The sequence below is a fragment of the Crocodylus siamensis genome, chromosome 5 (genome assembly GCF_052110815.1).
Source record: "Crocodylus siamensis isolate JL-2025a chromosome 5, ASM5211081v1, whole genome shotgun sequence".
NCBI classification, from domain to species: Eukaryota; Metazoa; Chordata; order Crocodylia; family Crocodylidae; genus Crocodylus; species Crocodylus siamensis.
Window position 1 is genome coordinate 119,197,535 of NC_143399.1, and position 16,860 is coordinate 119,214,394.

Below are 16,860 nucleotides of genomic sequence, written 5' to 3' on the forward strand. Positions count from 1 at the left end.
AATGATCAAATGAGCACTCACTACAAGCTATTTTCAAATAATCCACAGATTAAAATTGTATTTTGAACTATTCATTGAACAATTACAAACAGTAAAGTAAACATATGGAAAGTTTGATCTGTATGCAAGCAGTTCAGCAATAGAAAAATAGCACTTAATTCACTGAATAAGAATTGCGGCTGTGATTAATGTAACCAAATCTTAACTTCAGCTAAATAATGTAACACTTCCCATTGAAGGAAGAGGAAAGCAATATAGTAACCTTTTGCAACAGGTATTTAACTAAATGGCTTTAAGATTTCTAGCTGAAGTCTCTCATGCTCTTATTATCTTCCTTTTGTTAAGTGGAAAAAAAAACCCCTTTTGGTGCCCTACAACACGTTAGTTAAAGCAATTAATGGATTAAAAAATTATGAATCAAACCCATCTTTCCATGACTCAAACAGAGGGGTTTATTTTTGCATTGATTCCCAGAATTCCAGTAGCTCCCAAAATATATGAGGTACTATCCACACAATCCAGTTCACAAAGTAAAAACTGAATTATAACATAATACTTACTGTTCTTCTCTCCATCTCAAAGCACTTTTAAAGAAAAGTATAACTATCCAAGTTTTACAGGTGGAAGAACTGAGAAATAGGGGAGTGAAATCACTTGCTTAAGACTGCAGAAGCAAATCAGTGACAGAGCCCAAAATAGAACCTAGTTGTCTTCAGCCCTAATTCAGTCCCTTTCTGCTAGTCCAGGGTAACCAAGATATCGTCGGGGAACAGTGGCAGTGTTATGGCATGGCTCCTGGAGACAGCGATTAATATTACTGCTATTTATCCTGCTGCCAAATATCTAATGCCAAATGGCAAATGCCAAATGTCTAATCCTGCTGTCAAATATGGGAAGCCTCAGATGATGCAGCTCCATGTGCTGGATTGGTCCTACACACTGACCCCATACCACTCATCCGGCCTCTGGAGCTGGATGAGTTGGGCACTAAAGTACTAGGCCATTCACCTCAATCATATATATTTTAATAATGTGAATTTGGGTTCATCAGTGATGTGTACATCAATGATGTGTATTGACTGGTAGATCAGCCTTAATGGAGACACTGTGGTTGAGCTTTTAAGTCCAAATATCTTGTGGCTATTTAGATTTTAATTTGTTATAAACTCCTTTGTAGATTTAATTAGGTGTGTTGTGGTAGAGAGTGCAAAGGCATCTTGCTACAGTTCCAGAGGCATGAGTTTGAGCCTTACGCCAGACTTATATTGAACGGGAAGGCAGGCAAGGCACAGACAGAAATTACATTTGTCATGCAATCAGCCCCTTGAAAGCACTCTAAAGCCATGCCCTAAGAGAACAGCATGGCTGCAGAGTGCTCTAATCGCGTGACAAATTAACTCTCATTGTATGAGGGTTCAAATGAAGGCACAGAACGCCTTCATTAACTTGTGTGTGCAGCACAGCCCAACCCCCAGTACTGTGTCAGGATGGGAGGAAGAGAAAGTAGGGGAGAGAGGTCTGTTTTGGTGTTTGCCCAGCCATGCTTGGGGTGCGGGTGCGGGGGTGGGGGTATAGAGCCCCCCCCCCCCCCCTCCAGCGCATGCTGGGGAAGCCCCAGAATGGACCTCCCTCCTCTTCACCTCCCATCCTGAGACAACACCAGAGTCCAGGGGTGGGGCAGGGCTAGGGGAAAAGGCTGCAGAGACACAGCCTTTCTCCTTGGATTTGCTCCAAATTGGAGTAAGATTCCCCTTCCTCCCACATCTGTGAGTCAGGAGGATCCGTCTAACTCATTGCACTTTCTGTAAAGCACCTTGAGTTAGACCAGGGAGCTGCACTTCTGTCTGTTCCTGAAGAGTGTTGATTAACTAACAACAGAGGAGGGATCTGATTATTAGGAAACCTTGGTTCTTTACTCAGTCTCCTATGCATGATATCTCTTGTTATCTCCAAAAAATCACTTTGTTTCTCTGTTCCTCATTTCCCCCATGAATAATAAGGAAATGATAATACTTCCCTTTGTAAAGCACTTTGAGGTTTTCAGATGAAAGGGGCTATCGGTGGGCAAAATTAATTTATTCAAATTATTGAACACAATTGTTATTTTGCCATGTTTGCCTGCCTCCCAGAATATAGTACTGCAGATCTGAGGCAACAATCAATAAAACATAAACAGTAGTGTTTTATTTAGATAAATAAACAGTCATGAAAATCTGGAAACATCCAGTTACTTACCAGTATTTTCAAAGAAAGTAATTTTTTTTTATCCTGCCTTTCAAAAACAAGGTGTAATGTTGTATGCAAGAACATAGGGTAATAATTTAAGATGGGAGATGTTACTAAAGATATTCAGCTCTTGTGCTTTAAAACAGGATTTCTTTTGTCTGAAATAACCAAGATATTCTTATTGTTTGGTATATTCTAAGATCAAGTAGAAATAAAAAAAATATTGCTTTGGGGGCATTCTTCTGAAAATTACTCACAGAGGAAACCAGGCAAAGTTTTATGTTTTTTTTCAATTCTCCAAACAATACAGGATTGACCTAATATCAAAGAAAAAGCATGGATCTTGTTGATACCACAGTTATGTAATGGATCCCAGTTCTTACATTGAATAAAATTTGGTAAATGATTAAATATCAAGGATTGAACTTTGACATTCTGGAAATATGACAAGATGGATGAAAAAGCAATAATAAATTAGGTTATGTTATAATATTTCATTCCCCTTGCTTGACAAGCTTTGTTCTATGAGATGGATTATTGTTCTGTCTGTAACCTTAGCTCAGTGTTGTATTTACAGTGCTGTAGTTAAAGATCACTTGCTGTTTTCAATATAAATTTATTTTTCAATGGAGTCATGAAAGGCCTATTTAAACACTTAGGATAAAATCTGGCATTAAAATTTCCATTCTGGAGCCATATTGATCGCTCTAAAAATAAGGTAATGCTTAAATTGTACAATTTTTAACAATGCTAAAAATATATATATCTTGCCAAAACCTACAATTTTACGGTGGTTTGAAAACTATTTATTGTGCCACTATGAAAAAACCCCCCAGTTGGTTCATATTTTCTTGTGATACAGTCTCTTGGTATAAGGGGCTTCAACAGCCCCCAGAGATTGCTAATATTGCAGGGTATGTCCCTCTATGCAAATTTTTTCCATTCTTGCCATAGGCATGGAGACAGGAAATAAAGCAGCAACAGAGTATGTTGCACATATAGTTACACTCCAGCTATGATGCCTCCCTCTACTTGAGAAGCAACAAAGGGGAAGGCTAGCTACTGCTCCCCAAGACTCCAGCTGCATACCACGGAGCATGAAGCTGCTGCAGATCTGTGCTGCCCACAATTTCATCATTGAATGAGGTCTGCCATCACTGTGCCACTTTAGGGCAGAACTGCAGTAATTCTACTGCAGAGGACCTTCCGGACATGAGCAGGAAGAGACAGGATCTCCCCATTTGTCCTCATTTGAACTTAAGATGTTTGGTATTTCTTAATTTTTAACAACCATTATTTAAATTTTAAAATATGGTTCCTCTGAAGTTTTGCTTTCTTTCATTTCAATAAACGTGAATCCTGAGAACTGCTGGATTGGTAGCACTCCATCCATGTATGTATTACAGCAGTCAGTGACAGTGAAAGTGCACATGGTCTTCCCACTTTGCTTAAACCCTGGGGTGAGAGGCCCACCTGCAGAGAAAGGAGAGAGTGTTTGTATTAATTTTTTGGTCTGACCACTGAAAGATGGCTGCTAGTTTTACTATTGCAAATACCTGTCCATCAAAGATTGGACTGTGTACAATTATCTGTTTTATAGACTCCTGGCAGTCTGCATGTGGCTGTGACTGTCATTACTTACCTCTGCCATATTCATGTCTCTGTAAAAAGGCTCTCTACAAGCACCCCATTTTTCCAGTTTTTCATAACTTATATTGCAAATGAACTGGGTAACTATTTCCAGTAAAGCAGTAACCCCTTAAAAGACCCTAAATATTCAGTCCCTACTTAAGCCACTGCCAGATATTACACTTAAGACAGAATTAGTCTGCTAATTGTGTTTTTAATGGTAACCCAGATACAAGTTCAGGAAATTAATGGCACTGCAAAAGAGGAAACCAGCCACAAAAATATTACACAAGAAACTTGTAATATTTTTCTGGCTGATTTCTGTCATACCTTAAATTGAATGTGTGGCAGGATTATGACAGTCAGCTGGATCTGTGACTGCACCAGGATTCAAACAGCCCCAATGGTCCCTGGAAGTTGATGATCAGCAGCTGATCATTGACTGGTTCCAGGGAGCATAGCAGTGCTGATTCAAGCCCTAGTATGGTCATGATCCAGTCAATGATCAACTGATTGTCAGCTGTCAGGGATCCAACAGGGGCCAGTCCAAGCTCCAGTGCAGTCCTGGATCTAGCCAAAAATTAGCTGATCATCACTGGGCAGGGACTGCACCTGAACCATTTTGAGCCCTGGTGCAGTTCTGGACCCAGCTGAGAATCACCTCCTCATTGTAGGGACTGCACTGTGGCCAGTTTGGGTCCTGGTACAGTTCCAATCCAGTTGCCATTCAGCTGATTGTTGGGTACTTGGCTTTCTGCTTGCTGGTACAGGGGAAAGTTAGGGTCATGTAGCATGGCAGGAGGTGTGAAGGTTGGGACTGGGGATCAGATTCCATCACACCTATCAGCAGCCTTAATGTCAGTACAAAAACCATCACAGTTACATTGAGATGGTATCAGATATGAATGATTTCTAAATACAGTTATACCATCTTGTACTATGTGCAATAGTTACATCTTGTGTGAAAACAAAACATAAGAGAAGAACTATTTGTATAAAAGGGAAGTGCACTAGAATTTAAGCTTGTATTTATAATTTGTTGCATTTTATTATTTATAATTAGAAATCTGTTACTGTATGACACATCTGGCACCAAGTACAACTGTGATGCCCCCTGATGACCAACCTACTCCTCCCCCACTCCAGCTCCTTGAGGTGCCCTCCCTTTGTGTTGGCAGAATGTATAATATTGTGGGAGGCTGCACCAGAGTCCCTCAGTTCCTCATGTATCTTGTGCTCTGCAGGCCTGTTGCATCAGTCTTGCTCTTGGGCACTAAAACCCCTTAGGAGCATTAATTTTGGCTTCCAGCTCCCCCATAGCCATGCCCAGGTCTCATGGGTGTCAATCAGTATCAATTCAGAGGCAGCCCTTGCCTCCAGCATGGCACTTGTTCCCTCAATCCCCAGACATTTGTCTGGGTTTGGCCTTCTTGGACCTCTTACTCTGGCTATGCTTCTCAGCTGAGGTCCACTGCCCTGGACCTTGGCTTCTGGGCCCCAGCCCTGATCTTGCTTTCTCGGGCTCTGAGCCCCTCAGCCCTCTGGTTTTGCCCTCTTGGGCTCCTCTGTGGATCTGTGACCAAGGCACCCCTGTGGTCTCCATACCACCCCCGTAGCCACAACTCAGTCCTCCCTTGAAACATAACACAAATATAAGCAAACCACTTCCCAAACTAAACTTTACCCCCAGTCTGGGTCGGTTCCCCACCACAAGCTATGCTTCCCCTTTAGCTGCACTGTCTAGCTCCCCTGGTTAGTCTAGGTGTCCGTGGGCCTGTTTCCTGAAGTCCCCCTCTCTCAGGAGCTCCTTACCCCACATCATGCAGGGCCAGACTGCTCACTTTGCTTCTAGCTCTGGGTTTATAAGTCTGTAAGCCTCCCTTCTTTCAGTCATGTGATCCCCCAGCCAAGCACAGGGGTTTCCTCTTTGCCTAATGGCCTTTGTGGGCTCCTCTGTTGCAGCCCCACACAGCAGGCATAGCCTCCTGCACTCTCTACTTGACTTGACAGGAACTACTGGCTCTTTTTATATTTTATTTTGTGTCTCTTGACAGTTTCCTCCATTTAGTTTTTAAAAAATCAGCTTACATCTAGAAGTTATTATCCAGTGTAATATGCTCACTTCTAACTTCTATTGTCTCTGAAAAAGAACTTGTAATGCATCCTCTTTTACTTTTAAAAACTAACTGGCAGGGTAGTAGCCAGTATAAGATGTCATTAGTCATTTGTTTTTATGAGGATTTCAATGGTTATAGTTGTAAACAGCAAAACAAAATGACACACCATATTCTTCAATAGTGATTATATAATCAAATATATAGCATATCACGCCACAGTGGTCATAACAAGTAAACACTGAACAACAGTTATGATACGGTGGGGTCTGCAGTGCTGTAGAAGTTGCTGGCAGCTGTTGAATGGATGTTGTTAAACCGCTATGCATACTCAAAGAAATACATGTTTTTATAATAGTCATGGAGAAAAAAAAGTCATAAGAAATAGAGGAGAGATTTGTATGTTCAGAACTGGGCCAATAGGGTCTCCTCAGAATGATCTTACTCCTCTTGCATGGGGTGGCATTCCCACACTTCCTCCGAGGGGCTTTCTATAGGTCAGAATTTGCACACCTGCAACTTGGGAGGTGTAGGGCAGCCATGTGTTAGGTGTGTGGGGCAGTTTGGGCTGGTGCTCTGTGCAACTGATCTCCATCAGCTTTGAAGACACTATTTAGAGGAAACTATTTAGGTAAGGGCTTCATCCAACACTTCCTAGGTGAGACAGTGGTGGCAAGGGAAAGTTCAGATGAATACAGCCACTTTGGAGCCTCAGGACCAATACCTGAGGCTAGGGACAGAGACATTACACATAAACCAGTTGAAGTGATTAGAAACTGTTTTAAACCTGTAACAGAACAGACATTCAGTGCGCATAAACCAGTTTCAAAATGGCCAAAACTGGTTTAAGATAAACCTGGTTGAATGCAGTATCAGACTTAACTGATTTGGTCCAAACCGATTTATGCAATGTCTGTCCCAAATCCGAGAGGCTGTTTGGTTTCAGCAGTTCCTCCATGTCTTAGGGGCCATTCCACAGATCCCATCTGGAGGAGGAAGGGCACCCTGTGCTGCTAAAAGCCAAGCTTTTCCAGGGAGTCAGTATAATCTGGATCACTGATAGTTTCATACAATCAACTTAGTATACCAGAATGAAAAATAGAATACAATAAAATACAGCATTATGATCTCTCTTCTCAAACCTGGAAACATCTCTTTGACTTCAAGGAACGATTATGAGTATAAAAGATTTTGTATTAAATTAGAGTCTTGTTGCCAGGGATTCTGGAAGTAGCTACAACAGCACAAGGCCCCGATTCAGCAAAGCACTTCCATGTGCTTTGAAAGTCACTTCAGTACATGCTTAAGTGCATTAATGAGTACAGCTGGGATTATGCACATGCTTAAAAGTAAGCACCATACTTCTGAGTTTTTGTCAGTCAGGTACTTAAATACTACAGAAAATGTGAATGGATGGATGGAAGTACTGCCAGTTTGCATAGATGCCTATGACCTGGGCTTTCCCTCAAAACGTGGAAGCTCCATTGAGGTAGAAAACCACATGCCTGTGCCCTCTGGAAACATCTCACTCTGCAGGAGATGATATAGAGTGACCTCTTCTCATGCAAGTTCACACAGATTTCAGCTTACCTGATGGTGAGAATGATTATGCTCCAGAATTTATAAAATGAAACATGACATTGCAAGCAGTTGTTAACATCCTGTAGTAAGTTTGCAAGAAGGAGAAGGACAAATAACGCATTGCTTTGTCATTTTTAAAGACTTCTTTCTGGAGGAAGTGGAATGGTTAGCTTTAAAGCTGTTCACAGTGGAAACTTGGGTTAGGAAATCTTGAGGGGAAGATTAAATGACATTGGAGGAAATCAAGAAAGCTGAAATTGTGGGAGAAGAGAGTGGATGAAGGAAAGAGTAAAAGGGAAACTAATAGGAAATGAGAATCCAAAGACTGAGGAGGAATAGGAGCAGGGTGGGACAAAGAGGAGCATAACCGAGGTGATTAGAGAAGGAAGTTAAAATCCTGCTGCAGAGAGATCAGTAAACATAGTAGTCCAGAGCTGAAAAAATGAATATTAGAATCTGCTGACATCCCTTCTTGTTGATGCAGAGCTACTGGCAATTGGCGTTTTCCAGGGTCTGATGCTTTTTATATCATCCTCAGCAAGTTGCTAGATCTGGGCCTAGATTTTTTGAAGGAGAAGTGGCTGTTGGGACCTAGCCTCCTTGAAGGGCTTCCTTGGATCTGGAAAGGGAGGAGCTGACATGCTTGGCTTTCAGTCTCATTCCTGCTGCTGTACTTGGCTCTCAGCCAGTTGGAGAGTGGACCATTGAGAATAACATTGACTTTCAGCTTGCTTGCAAAATCAGTTAAACAATTTACTGTTAAATATGTACTGGATAATATTGAAGCTTTTGCTTGGTATTTGGGTTTCTAAAAGTTTGTGATTTGTATTAACAGCAAAAAACCTGTAAAATGACTTTATGCAGCTCCAAATTTACCTATTCTAAATAGTTTGCACATTAAATTTGCTAAGTTTAATCAATCAATATACAATATTTTCTTTGCTGGCCTAACAGGAAACTTACCAGGTAATGTGATCTCCAGCTGTGGTTTTTTGCCTCTCACATCATCATTAGTTATAAGGATTCTGTGATTTGAACTTTGCCTGACAATGAACCTCAAGGCCAGTTCATTCTTCTGTAAACATTGGTTTTACACTGCTAACAGAAGTAGCATTTTTTTTAACCAGTAAAGGAAAGATTACTCAAAAACATGCAGTGTAAAAATGCTTTGACAAAGTGGGTTCTATTCTTATATGGACATTTTTCTGACTTCAAGAACACTTAAGACACCATAAATGGTTCTTGGTCAGCCATTAGGGTTTGGTGGATAATTTGCCAACGTGGCAAAGAAATGAATCTGTTGCTAGTGTGTGCTCTTAATACCCAATGAATGCAGCTGCATAACATAAACCTTGGAGCAAATGGGCTATTTTCATATGTGGAAAGCTAAAATGGATTTACCTTGAAAACACTTTTACCAAGCCAAAAAGATAACATCAAATAGGGAAGGAAGGAAGAAAAGGGGAGCAAAACAAAGCAGGAAAAACCTCTATTCCCCCACTTTTTATAAGCTGACTGCATTTTTTTTCAAGGAAGTTGGTGTCACGTTAGGAACTAATAACTTTGATCTTTGTCCCATTCATACATTAGTGTTTCCAAGCTGATAGCTGAACAGAATTGGCTCTTGCATCCGATTACATTCTGTTAGCCTGATAGGTGACGACAACTACCCCATTGATCGCGGTATGTGTATGTTAAAAAAATACATTTCTTGTTTTATTATTCTTTGTAAGCCAGCAGCATCAAAGGAATGAGCTACCCCCACTGCTCTCACAGCTGCTGCCTATGTCTGTTCTATATATACACTAAACTAATTGGAAAAACAGGGACAAAAAGGCATTTAGTTCAGGTCAACCAATTGGACTACCGAAAATGCATGACAGGCTTAATCATTGTCTTTTGCCAAAGATCAGGTTGCTAGGGGCAAGCACTCCAAGCCTTACTTCTGAAAATTGGTCTTTTTCCCGTGCCTTGGAACATGGACACTGTGAGAGAAGGCATTCAGACAGACTATAGGCATTGTAGCAGGGTATGATGACAAGGATATTTTCAGGAAAAGCTATTTGTCCTCATCAGCTATGAACTCAAGGTTCAGTCTAAGTTCCTTATGACTGTGTGAAGTTTGAGAAAGACACAGTGTTCTCACTTGACAAAAGTGATGCGGTTAATTACTGAATTCTTGTAGTAGAGTTAGTATTGTTGTAGCTACAACCTGAAGAAGGGCAATTTGTGTCTTGTGTCTAACATCTCTTCTGACTATACATTGATCCAATACAAGCTATCAACAAGAAAATCCTTGAACAGTTGTAAACATCAAATCAGTTTATGGTGCCATTACATGCTAAAAACATAAAGGAGAATCTTTGCTTTGTTGCAACCTAGCTTTTGTCGTCATCCATGCAAATGAACATTGGCAAAAGTAATTTTAAAAAGCCTAACGCTCTTAATGATTAACGAATTGTGGATCATCTACATTTGTTTTCATCACAAATATAGGTGTGCTTTTACAATAGAGGTAAGTTGGCAAATCATGGAAACGGGCAAAATACCTCTTTTTTTAAAAGCTTTTTCCAGTAGATGGGCTTTTTAGAAGTTGTAAATGACTAGCCATCTCAGCATGAATTCTGTATTGCAGAAGTAATTAGTATATGGTGAACAGAATATTTTTTCACACTAATTAGCATTATTTTCTTCTGAATCTAAAGGAAAAATATACACCCAAAATGGCCTTAAATTAAAAATAGATCAGGGATCAGCTGATCTAGGGAATTCTTTCTTGCCTAGTATTTTCTCTTCAGGCAGTTGAAGTTCATGGAAATTATTGCACATACAGTCTGGTTGTTATTCTTTTAGGAATGCCTGTTATACTTTGAAAAAATACTTTGCTTCCCTATTTGTGCTGTTGATTGTATCAATAATCTATTTTTTCTCTTCTCTTTTTTTTCTAGGCCTTCTGCATTATCTAATAGCCCAACGTACTCAGATCTTCCATTCATTAGAATTTCTCCACACAGAAATCCGGCTGCCACCTCAGAATCTCCCTTCAGCCCTCCTCACCCTTACATTAACCCATACATGGACTACATTCGATCCCTGCACAGCAGCCCTTCTCTGTCCATGATCTCAGCAGCCCGAGGACTCAGCCCAACAGACGGTGGGTTAAGAATGGTTTCCTGTTTGCTGTCATTGTGGCGACTTAAGTTATATTAATCTTGTCAACATTTTTTTCTTCATACAAAGCAGCTTCAGCACCTTTGTCAGATATATTCATTATGTCATAAATGTTTCAATACTTCATCAGCCTATCAACTGGTCATTTGTATATTTCACAAATGCTGAAACTTTTGCAAAAAAAATCCTCATGCAAAATTTAAAATCTAAAGGGGCTTCAGCTTTAGAACATTTTTTGTCTGTGGGTGTGATTTTGTTTTTTCTGTAAATCAAGAATATCTGCACTGAGTCAAACCTCATTCTTAATTAGTGAAAATTAGTAGAGCACCGTATTGTTCATGGAACATATTTGTTGGGAAGTTCTTTTCTTTAATTAAAACAGTAGTTTTATTATCTTAACTCTGTACTCACTGGGTACTTTGAGCCATTATAGCACTGCTTAATTTCAGTGGAACTGTGATTTCTCTTAGGTGAGGATCTGGCCAAATGAGATTACACTGGAATAAAATAGGTGATTGGTGATCGCAGGCAAATCCCATGTGTTTAAATTAGTCAAATTTAGGTAGTATAGTTAGGAAGTGTTGTTTCCTTTAGGTTTGGCTAGTATACAGATATTACTTTCCTGTTTATTTGGATGTGAGTTAACAGCTGCAGTCTCTCCTCTGTCCTTATTCTGGCAAAACTCCCATTAATTTCATTGGGACTTTTCCCTGAGTGAGCAGTGAACAGAATCACATGTAGGCTGGATCCTGTTAATTATTTTGTTTTCATAGTTTAGTAGTTTGATACTTCAAAATGGTAGTGTTTTGCTGAATAGTATTATAATGGTGTAATTTAGTGGCAATAATTTAACACCTTTTTAACTAAGAAAAGAGATCCTTCCAATGCACACACAGATTTACAAAAGAGAGACAAACTGCCGTTAGCTGAATTTGAAAAATGAGCAGTACACCCTGCCCAAATGGATAACTAATGAATCCTCACTTATAAGAACATATACCTTTACAGCTAATCCATTAGTTATGGGTGCATATTCTTGTGAGCATAAATTTTAATGACCTATTGTCAATCAGAGTTTATGCATACACATAAGGCTTTTTTGTCAGTGGTATGGACTGTTTGGTGATTGTGTAAATCATTGTTAACTCCATGCTTCTCTAACAAAAGCTCTGTGCAGTGACTGGAAAAATTATTTTAAAGGAACTTGTCACTGACTACTCTGGAGTGCTTATCCTGCCTTGGAGACTTTGATTTATTTTTAAATAAATATGTTGTAATTATGTGTTTCTCTATTATTTAATAAAGGTTAATATAAGGACATTTCAAGAACCTTTTATCAAATCTGATTTAAAAAAAAATCACTTACACTTTGATTCTACTCCACTGCATGTATAAATAAAGACCAAAGCATACCATCCATATGGCATATCTGGCATGAGGTGTCAGTAAAACGACCTGTTTTTTTTAAAGGCAGTTAAATATGTTGCACAGCTAGCTGTATGTGTTAGTCAAGCATGGAACCGTACAACCTTTATTCAGAGAGAGCTTCCTAGGATCACACCATAATGTCTCATGTTCATTTATAGTCTCTGCCCCATTTTGGGTACTACCAGAATGCAAATTACAATGAATAACAGCATATTTGTTGCCATACGTGTGCATATACGCACACTGCTAATGTCAGAACTGAGTTACTAATCCATTCAGACACATGCACAACATGGACTTGAAGGCAAATAAAATTGTGCTGTTTTCCTGAAATACATAAAAAGGTATGTAACATTAATTAATTGCTTTAGGCCATTTAAATTACTGTTCCAGGGATCAGTACACTGATGCATAGATCCTGGGATAGGTGGAAACCAAAAAAAGCCTAGAATGTAACCCAAAGAAAGCTACAGGTCTGCTCTGTTATGCCTCCTATAGCCTTTTGGTGAAGCAGGGGAGAACATAGCTGAGTGCCTTGCATCCTGCCCTGTCAGTTTTAGGAACACCAGTGATGGAGAGCCATTCAAAAACTCACTTCAGCAACACAAAGCAGCCAGAAATTGGGCCAAAGACTGGGCCCATACAATTTGTATGTTTTCCAGTACAGTCCCAAATGCTCTCAGTGTTGTCCACACAGAAAGAAGACACAGGGGCTCACTTTTCTCCAACTTACACTTGCATAAAACTGGAGTGACTCCACTGAAGCAACGATGGGGTAAAAATTGGTGCAAAGTGACAAAGACCTGGTCCTTGGCCTAATGATCTCAAATTCTAAATGACCTGTGTCACAGCAGGGCTGGATTTGGATCACCTCTTAATGGTGCAGTCCTTCCAAGATGCCCACAAGTAGATTTATACGCGTGAATAGTTCCATTAAGTTTTGCTTTTTCCAAAATACATAATATATATATATTAGCTACATATTTTGGAAGCTGAACTTCGCAGCTAAACTCAATTACTCTTCAACTAACCCATTATTAGTTGTCCAATTTTTTAATATTTAAAGAAGGCCTTCAGGAAAGCTTTCTTAAGTAAGCCAAACCTTGAACATATGGAACATTATGTACAGTTATATATGTTCATCTATGCCTTTGCTGGTTCTGCTGCTTTCCCTTTTGAGCTTGCAGTATTATTGTTAGTTAACCCAGACACTTATGTCAGAAAGCTCAGGAAGCATTTTAAGTGTGTCTGGAAAGATATCGCAGTTGCCTACTACTGTAAAATTTTAAAATCAATGACTCAGTATAATGAGTTTTTTTTAATTTGAGTCAAATGCTTTTCTTACCATTTTACAAGAGGTGACAGTGGGCGAGGAAAGGATCCTAATTCTTTTGTAATTTTGATGAGGGAGGGGTTCCTTTTTGGTTCAGTTTCTTTACTATCCTTACTCCTGAAAAGTCCCTTTCTAAAGTCCTTTTCTTTTTCCTACCTTTTTTCTGAAAGTTTGGCTTAAAATAATGTATACTCTTCAATGTGTACATTACATATCAGCAATGTCTTCATTATCTATCAGCAAAAACGTGTTTCTGCCTATTTTATGTCTAAGAGTACAGTCTGCTTTGTAAATTCTGTTGCTATAGGAGTTTTCACTCTGACATCACCATTTTTTCCTTTTAGACAAACTTTGGTGCTTGTTTGCATTTTGGACCTGATCCTTCCAACACAAATTCAAATAAGTAACTTCACCCATATTAGTAATCCTACGTGAATACAATTATTCAAGTATTAGTGTTTGTAGGAGCAATGCTCGAAGTTTTACTTCCACTCAGGATATATTAAATGAAAGCAAGGAGAAATGTATAATAAAAAAGTATAAATTAATCTTAAATTCAAGGATGTTAATGAACGTTAAAAACATTAATGCACTGTACTGAACAACATTCATAAGAGTACAGTAGGACAATTTTGTTAACTCCACTTTACAAAGAAAGCAACTAAAAGACAGGGTAAGATTACATACCCAAGGTCGCATGGTATGCCATAGAGCAGAACCAAGAATAGAACCAAGCTTTTCTAATATGTAGGATATGTATGGACAGATGCTCATCTGTCCATAATATGTATGGACAGATGAGCATTTATACCACTTTAAAGGTAGGGATGCAGGGGGTTAGGAAGCAGGGAGACCTACCATACAGGACTGTCAGTCAGCTGATTTGTGATTTGTGTTGTGGCTTCACTCCTGTAGGATGCAATAGGTGCACCACAATAAAGTGTCCCTGAGTAAAACAGGGAGTAGATTATTGTGATTTAGCTTCTGCATACTGTGGAATAAAGCAGATAGAAAAACAGTTATAAGGAATTCCTCTGAACTATAGTGAGTGCCTCCCCACTTTCAAAACACCATAATTGTGTAATCTGTCCTACCCCCGACCTTCTGCTTTAAGCCACAAAACCACCTCCTAATTATTGTAGTATTAGAGGCCCACTTAAATGGTGTGCTGTTAAACTAACATAGATTTTCTCATTAGCCCAGGGTTATACCTCATTTAATGTCATGGAGTTTAGTAATGCTTCACCAATTTATGGGGAAAATAGCTTATAAATGCTCTTTAAAGAAGAAAAAAGTGTTCGCTTTTATAAGATTAAAAGAAGTCGTTGTCAGAGGACTGGATGACTCATAAATTTGGTAATAGTGTATAGAGACTTCCCCTAAATCCTGCTAACACTTGGACACAAATATTTCCATTAAGTTCATTTGGAGTGCTCTCATAAGTACAGTTACATATGTGTTTGTAGGAATGGTAGAAGGCCTCACTCAACTTGAATTCAGCCTAGATCAAAAATAAGTTGCTCCCATCTGAGAGCTACACTATCCGAGGAAGTCAGCTTGTCCTGCTCCAGCTCTACATACACAAAAACCTTTGCCAAAAATTAAACTCTTTTGGTTTTCTCAACAGAGTCCAGAGACTAGAATGAGCTTTGCTGCCTCTGGAGATAGTTCCTTCAAGACAGGGTTGAGACATATTGGCAGAAGGCTTTGGGGAGATGCTGTTGCTACTTGCAGTTAGCTTTTATGTAACTAAATAAAACATATTAGTTTCTGGTGGTGTCGGTCTCACCTGGAGATTCACTTACAAAAATAAATATAAAAAATGAGGTCACCACAAGCTAATTAATATTTTATGTCTTGCTGTTTTTGAATGGTGTCTTTGCATTATCATTGGTTGAAAGATATTGACCACAATGGCATATTGCAGACGTTGCATTACATTAAAAAATAAACAAGCTGATTTAATAGCTAAAGGGAAACAGTCATGTAATAAAACTCTGCTTCTTGTTTATCTTACGTCATTAATGGCACTTTTTATGTTGTGTTTTTAGCTCCCCATGCTGGAGTCAGTCCAGCTGAATATTACCATCAGATGGCTTTGTTGGCAGGTCAGCGCAGCCCGTATGCTGACATCATTCCTTCTGCTGCCACTGCTGGAGCTGGTGCCCTTCACATGGAGTATCTTCACGCCATGGATAGTAAGTGACCACACCATATAGAATGAGGCAAATTACAACCTCAGTCCTACAAAGACAACTGCATGGGTTGACCTCTGTGAGTGCATAGAACCTTGCTGATATCAGTGGGACTTTGTGTCCCCATGTTTCTTTTTGTAGGATGCTGGCCTGAGTGTACTTTGGGAGGAATAGCACTGCAAATTTGACAGTGATCCTTAAAAGGGAATCAGGAGAGAAATTTGACTGATCCTGATCATAAAGGGCTATGAACAAAACTGACCTTCAGTGGGACTTAGGTGCTTTTAAAAATGTTGCCTTAAGCATCAACCAGTTGCCAAGTCAATTTTATCATTACTGTTGATGTATTCACTATTACTAAGGAACATGCTTACATCAATTTTTCTAATCCTAGTTAAGTGTCTTCCTAACTGCCCCCCCCAAACTAAATAAATAATAACATGAACAACTTGTAAAATGTGCTGAAGGAGTTTTCAGAGAGAAACAGCAGTGTTTCACGATTGTACAGCATTGTACTAAAGAAGCATTGAGGTTGTTCTGGCTTACATGTTATAGATTGTAGAGTCTCTGAGAATCCCAACCCAAATTTCTATATAGCTTCCTCCACCACTTAACCTTCTTTGAGACCTTTCATTGTTATCTAGCAAACGAGGAATTGAGAGCACTCCATGTAAAGCTGTTCACTGCTACTGCTAATCAGCCAAAAAACGGTTGCTGTTGAATTATGGAAAGTACTCCACTCCACTTAAGAGGTGCTTACACTGTGTGTGGAACAATCTCAGCTCCCTGAAACTTGGGAAGTCTGAGGCTGGGACTAGAAATCAAGCCTTGTTGACTCTCACTTGGCAGTAGGGAGCAATACTACTGTATTAGACCACCTGTTTGGCCTGTAACTTATTAAAATCCTTGCTAGTGCGTGGTTCTATATCTCATTACTGGCCATATTCCATGGCTGCTGATCCCAAGGAGTTGACATCAAATATGAGAGTTATGAGGCTCCCCCCACAAAATGTATAAGAGCATGGGAAAGCTGCTGTTGTCAGGAAATCCTTTGCAATTTGTTTGCATATGTTTGTGTGCGTATGTGTGAGTATATGAATGAGTATGTAAGAGAGGTGATGGAGTAATCATTTTTACAAGAGTCAGGCAAACTGTACGGAGTAGGAATTGAACATGCAAATTA

At 39.4% G+C, this 16,860-nt stretch overlaps 1 protein-coding gene across 6 annotated transcripts in view; it reads left to right on the top strand.

Annotated features, from left to right (window-relative positions):
• GLI3 (GLI family zinc finger 3) overlaps nt 1-16,860 on the top strand; it is a 267,088-nt gene that overhangs the window by 166,216 nt on the left and 84,012 nt on the right. For all 6 annotated transcript variants that reach the window (XM_090050059.1, XM_090050058.1, XM_090050061.1 and 3 more), the window contains 2 exons: nt 10,499-10,704; nt 15,534-15,680. In XM_090050059.1, the coding sequence (XP_089906185.1) occupies nt 10,499-10,704; nt 15,534-15,680 (353 nt within the window). The remainder of the gene's footprint in view (nt 1-10,498; nt 10,705-15,533; nt 15,681-16,860) is intronic.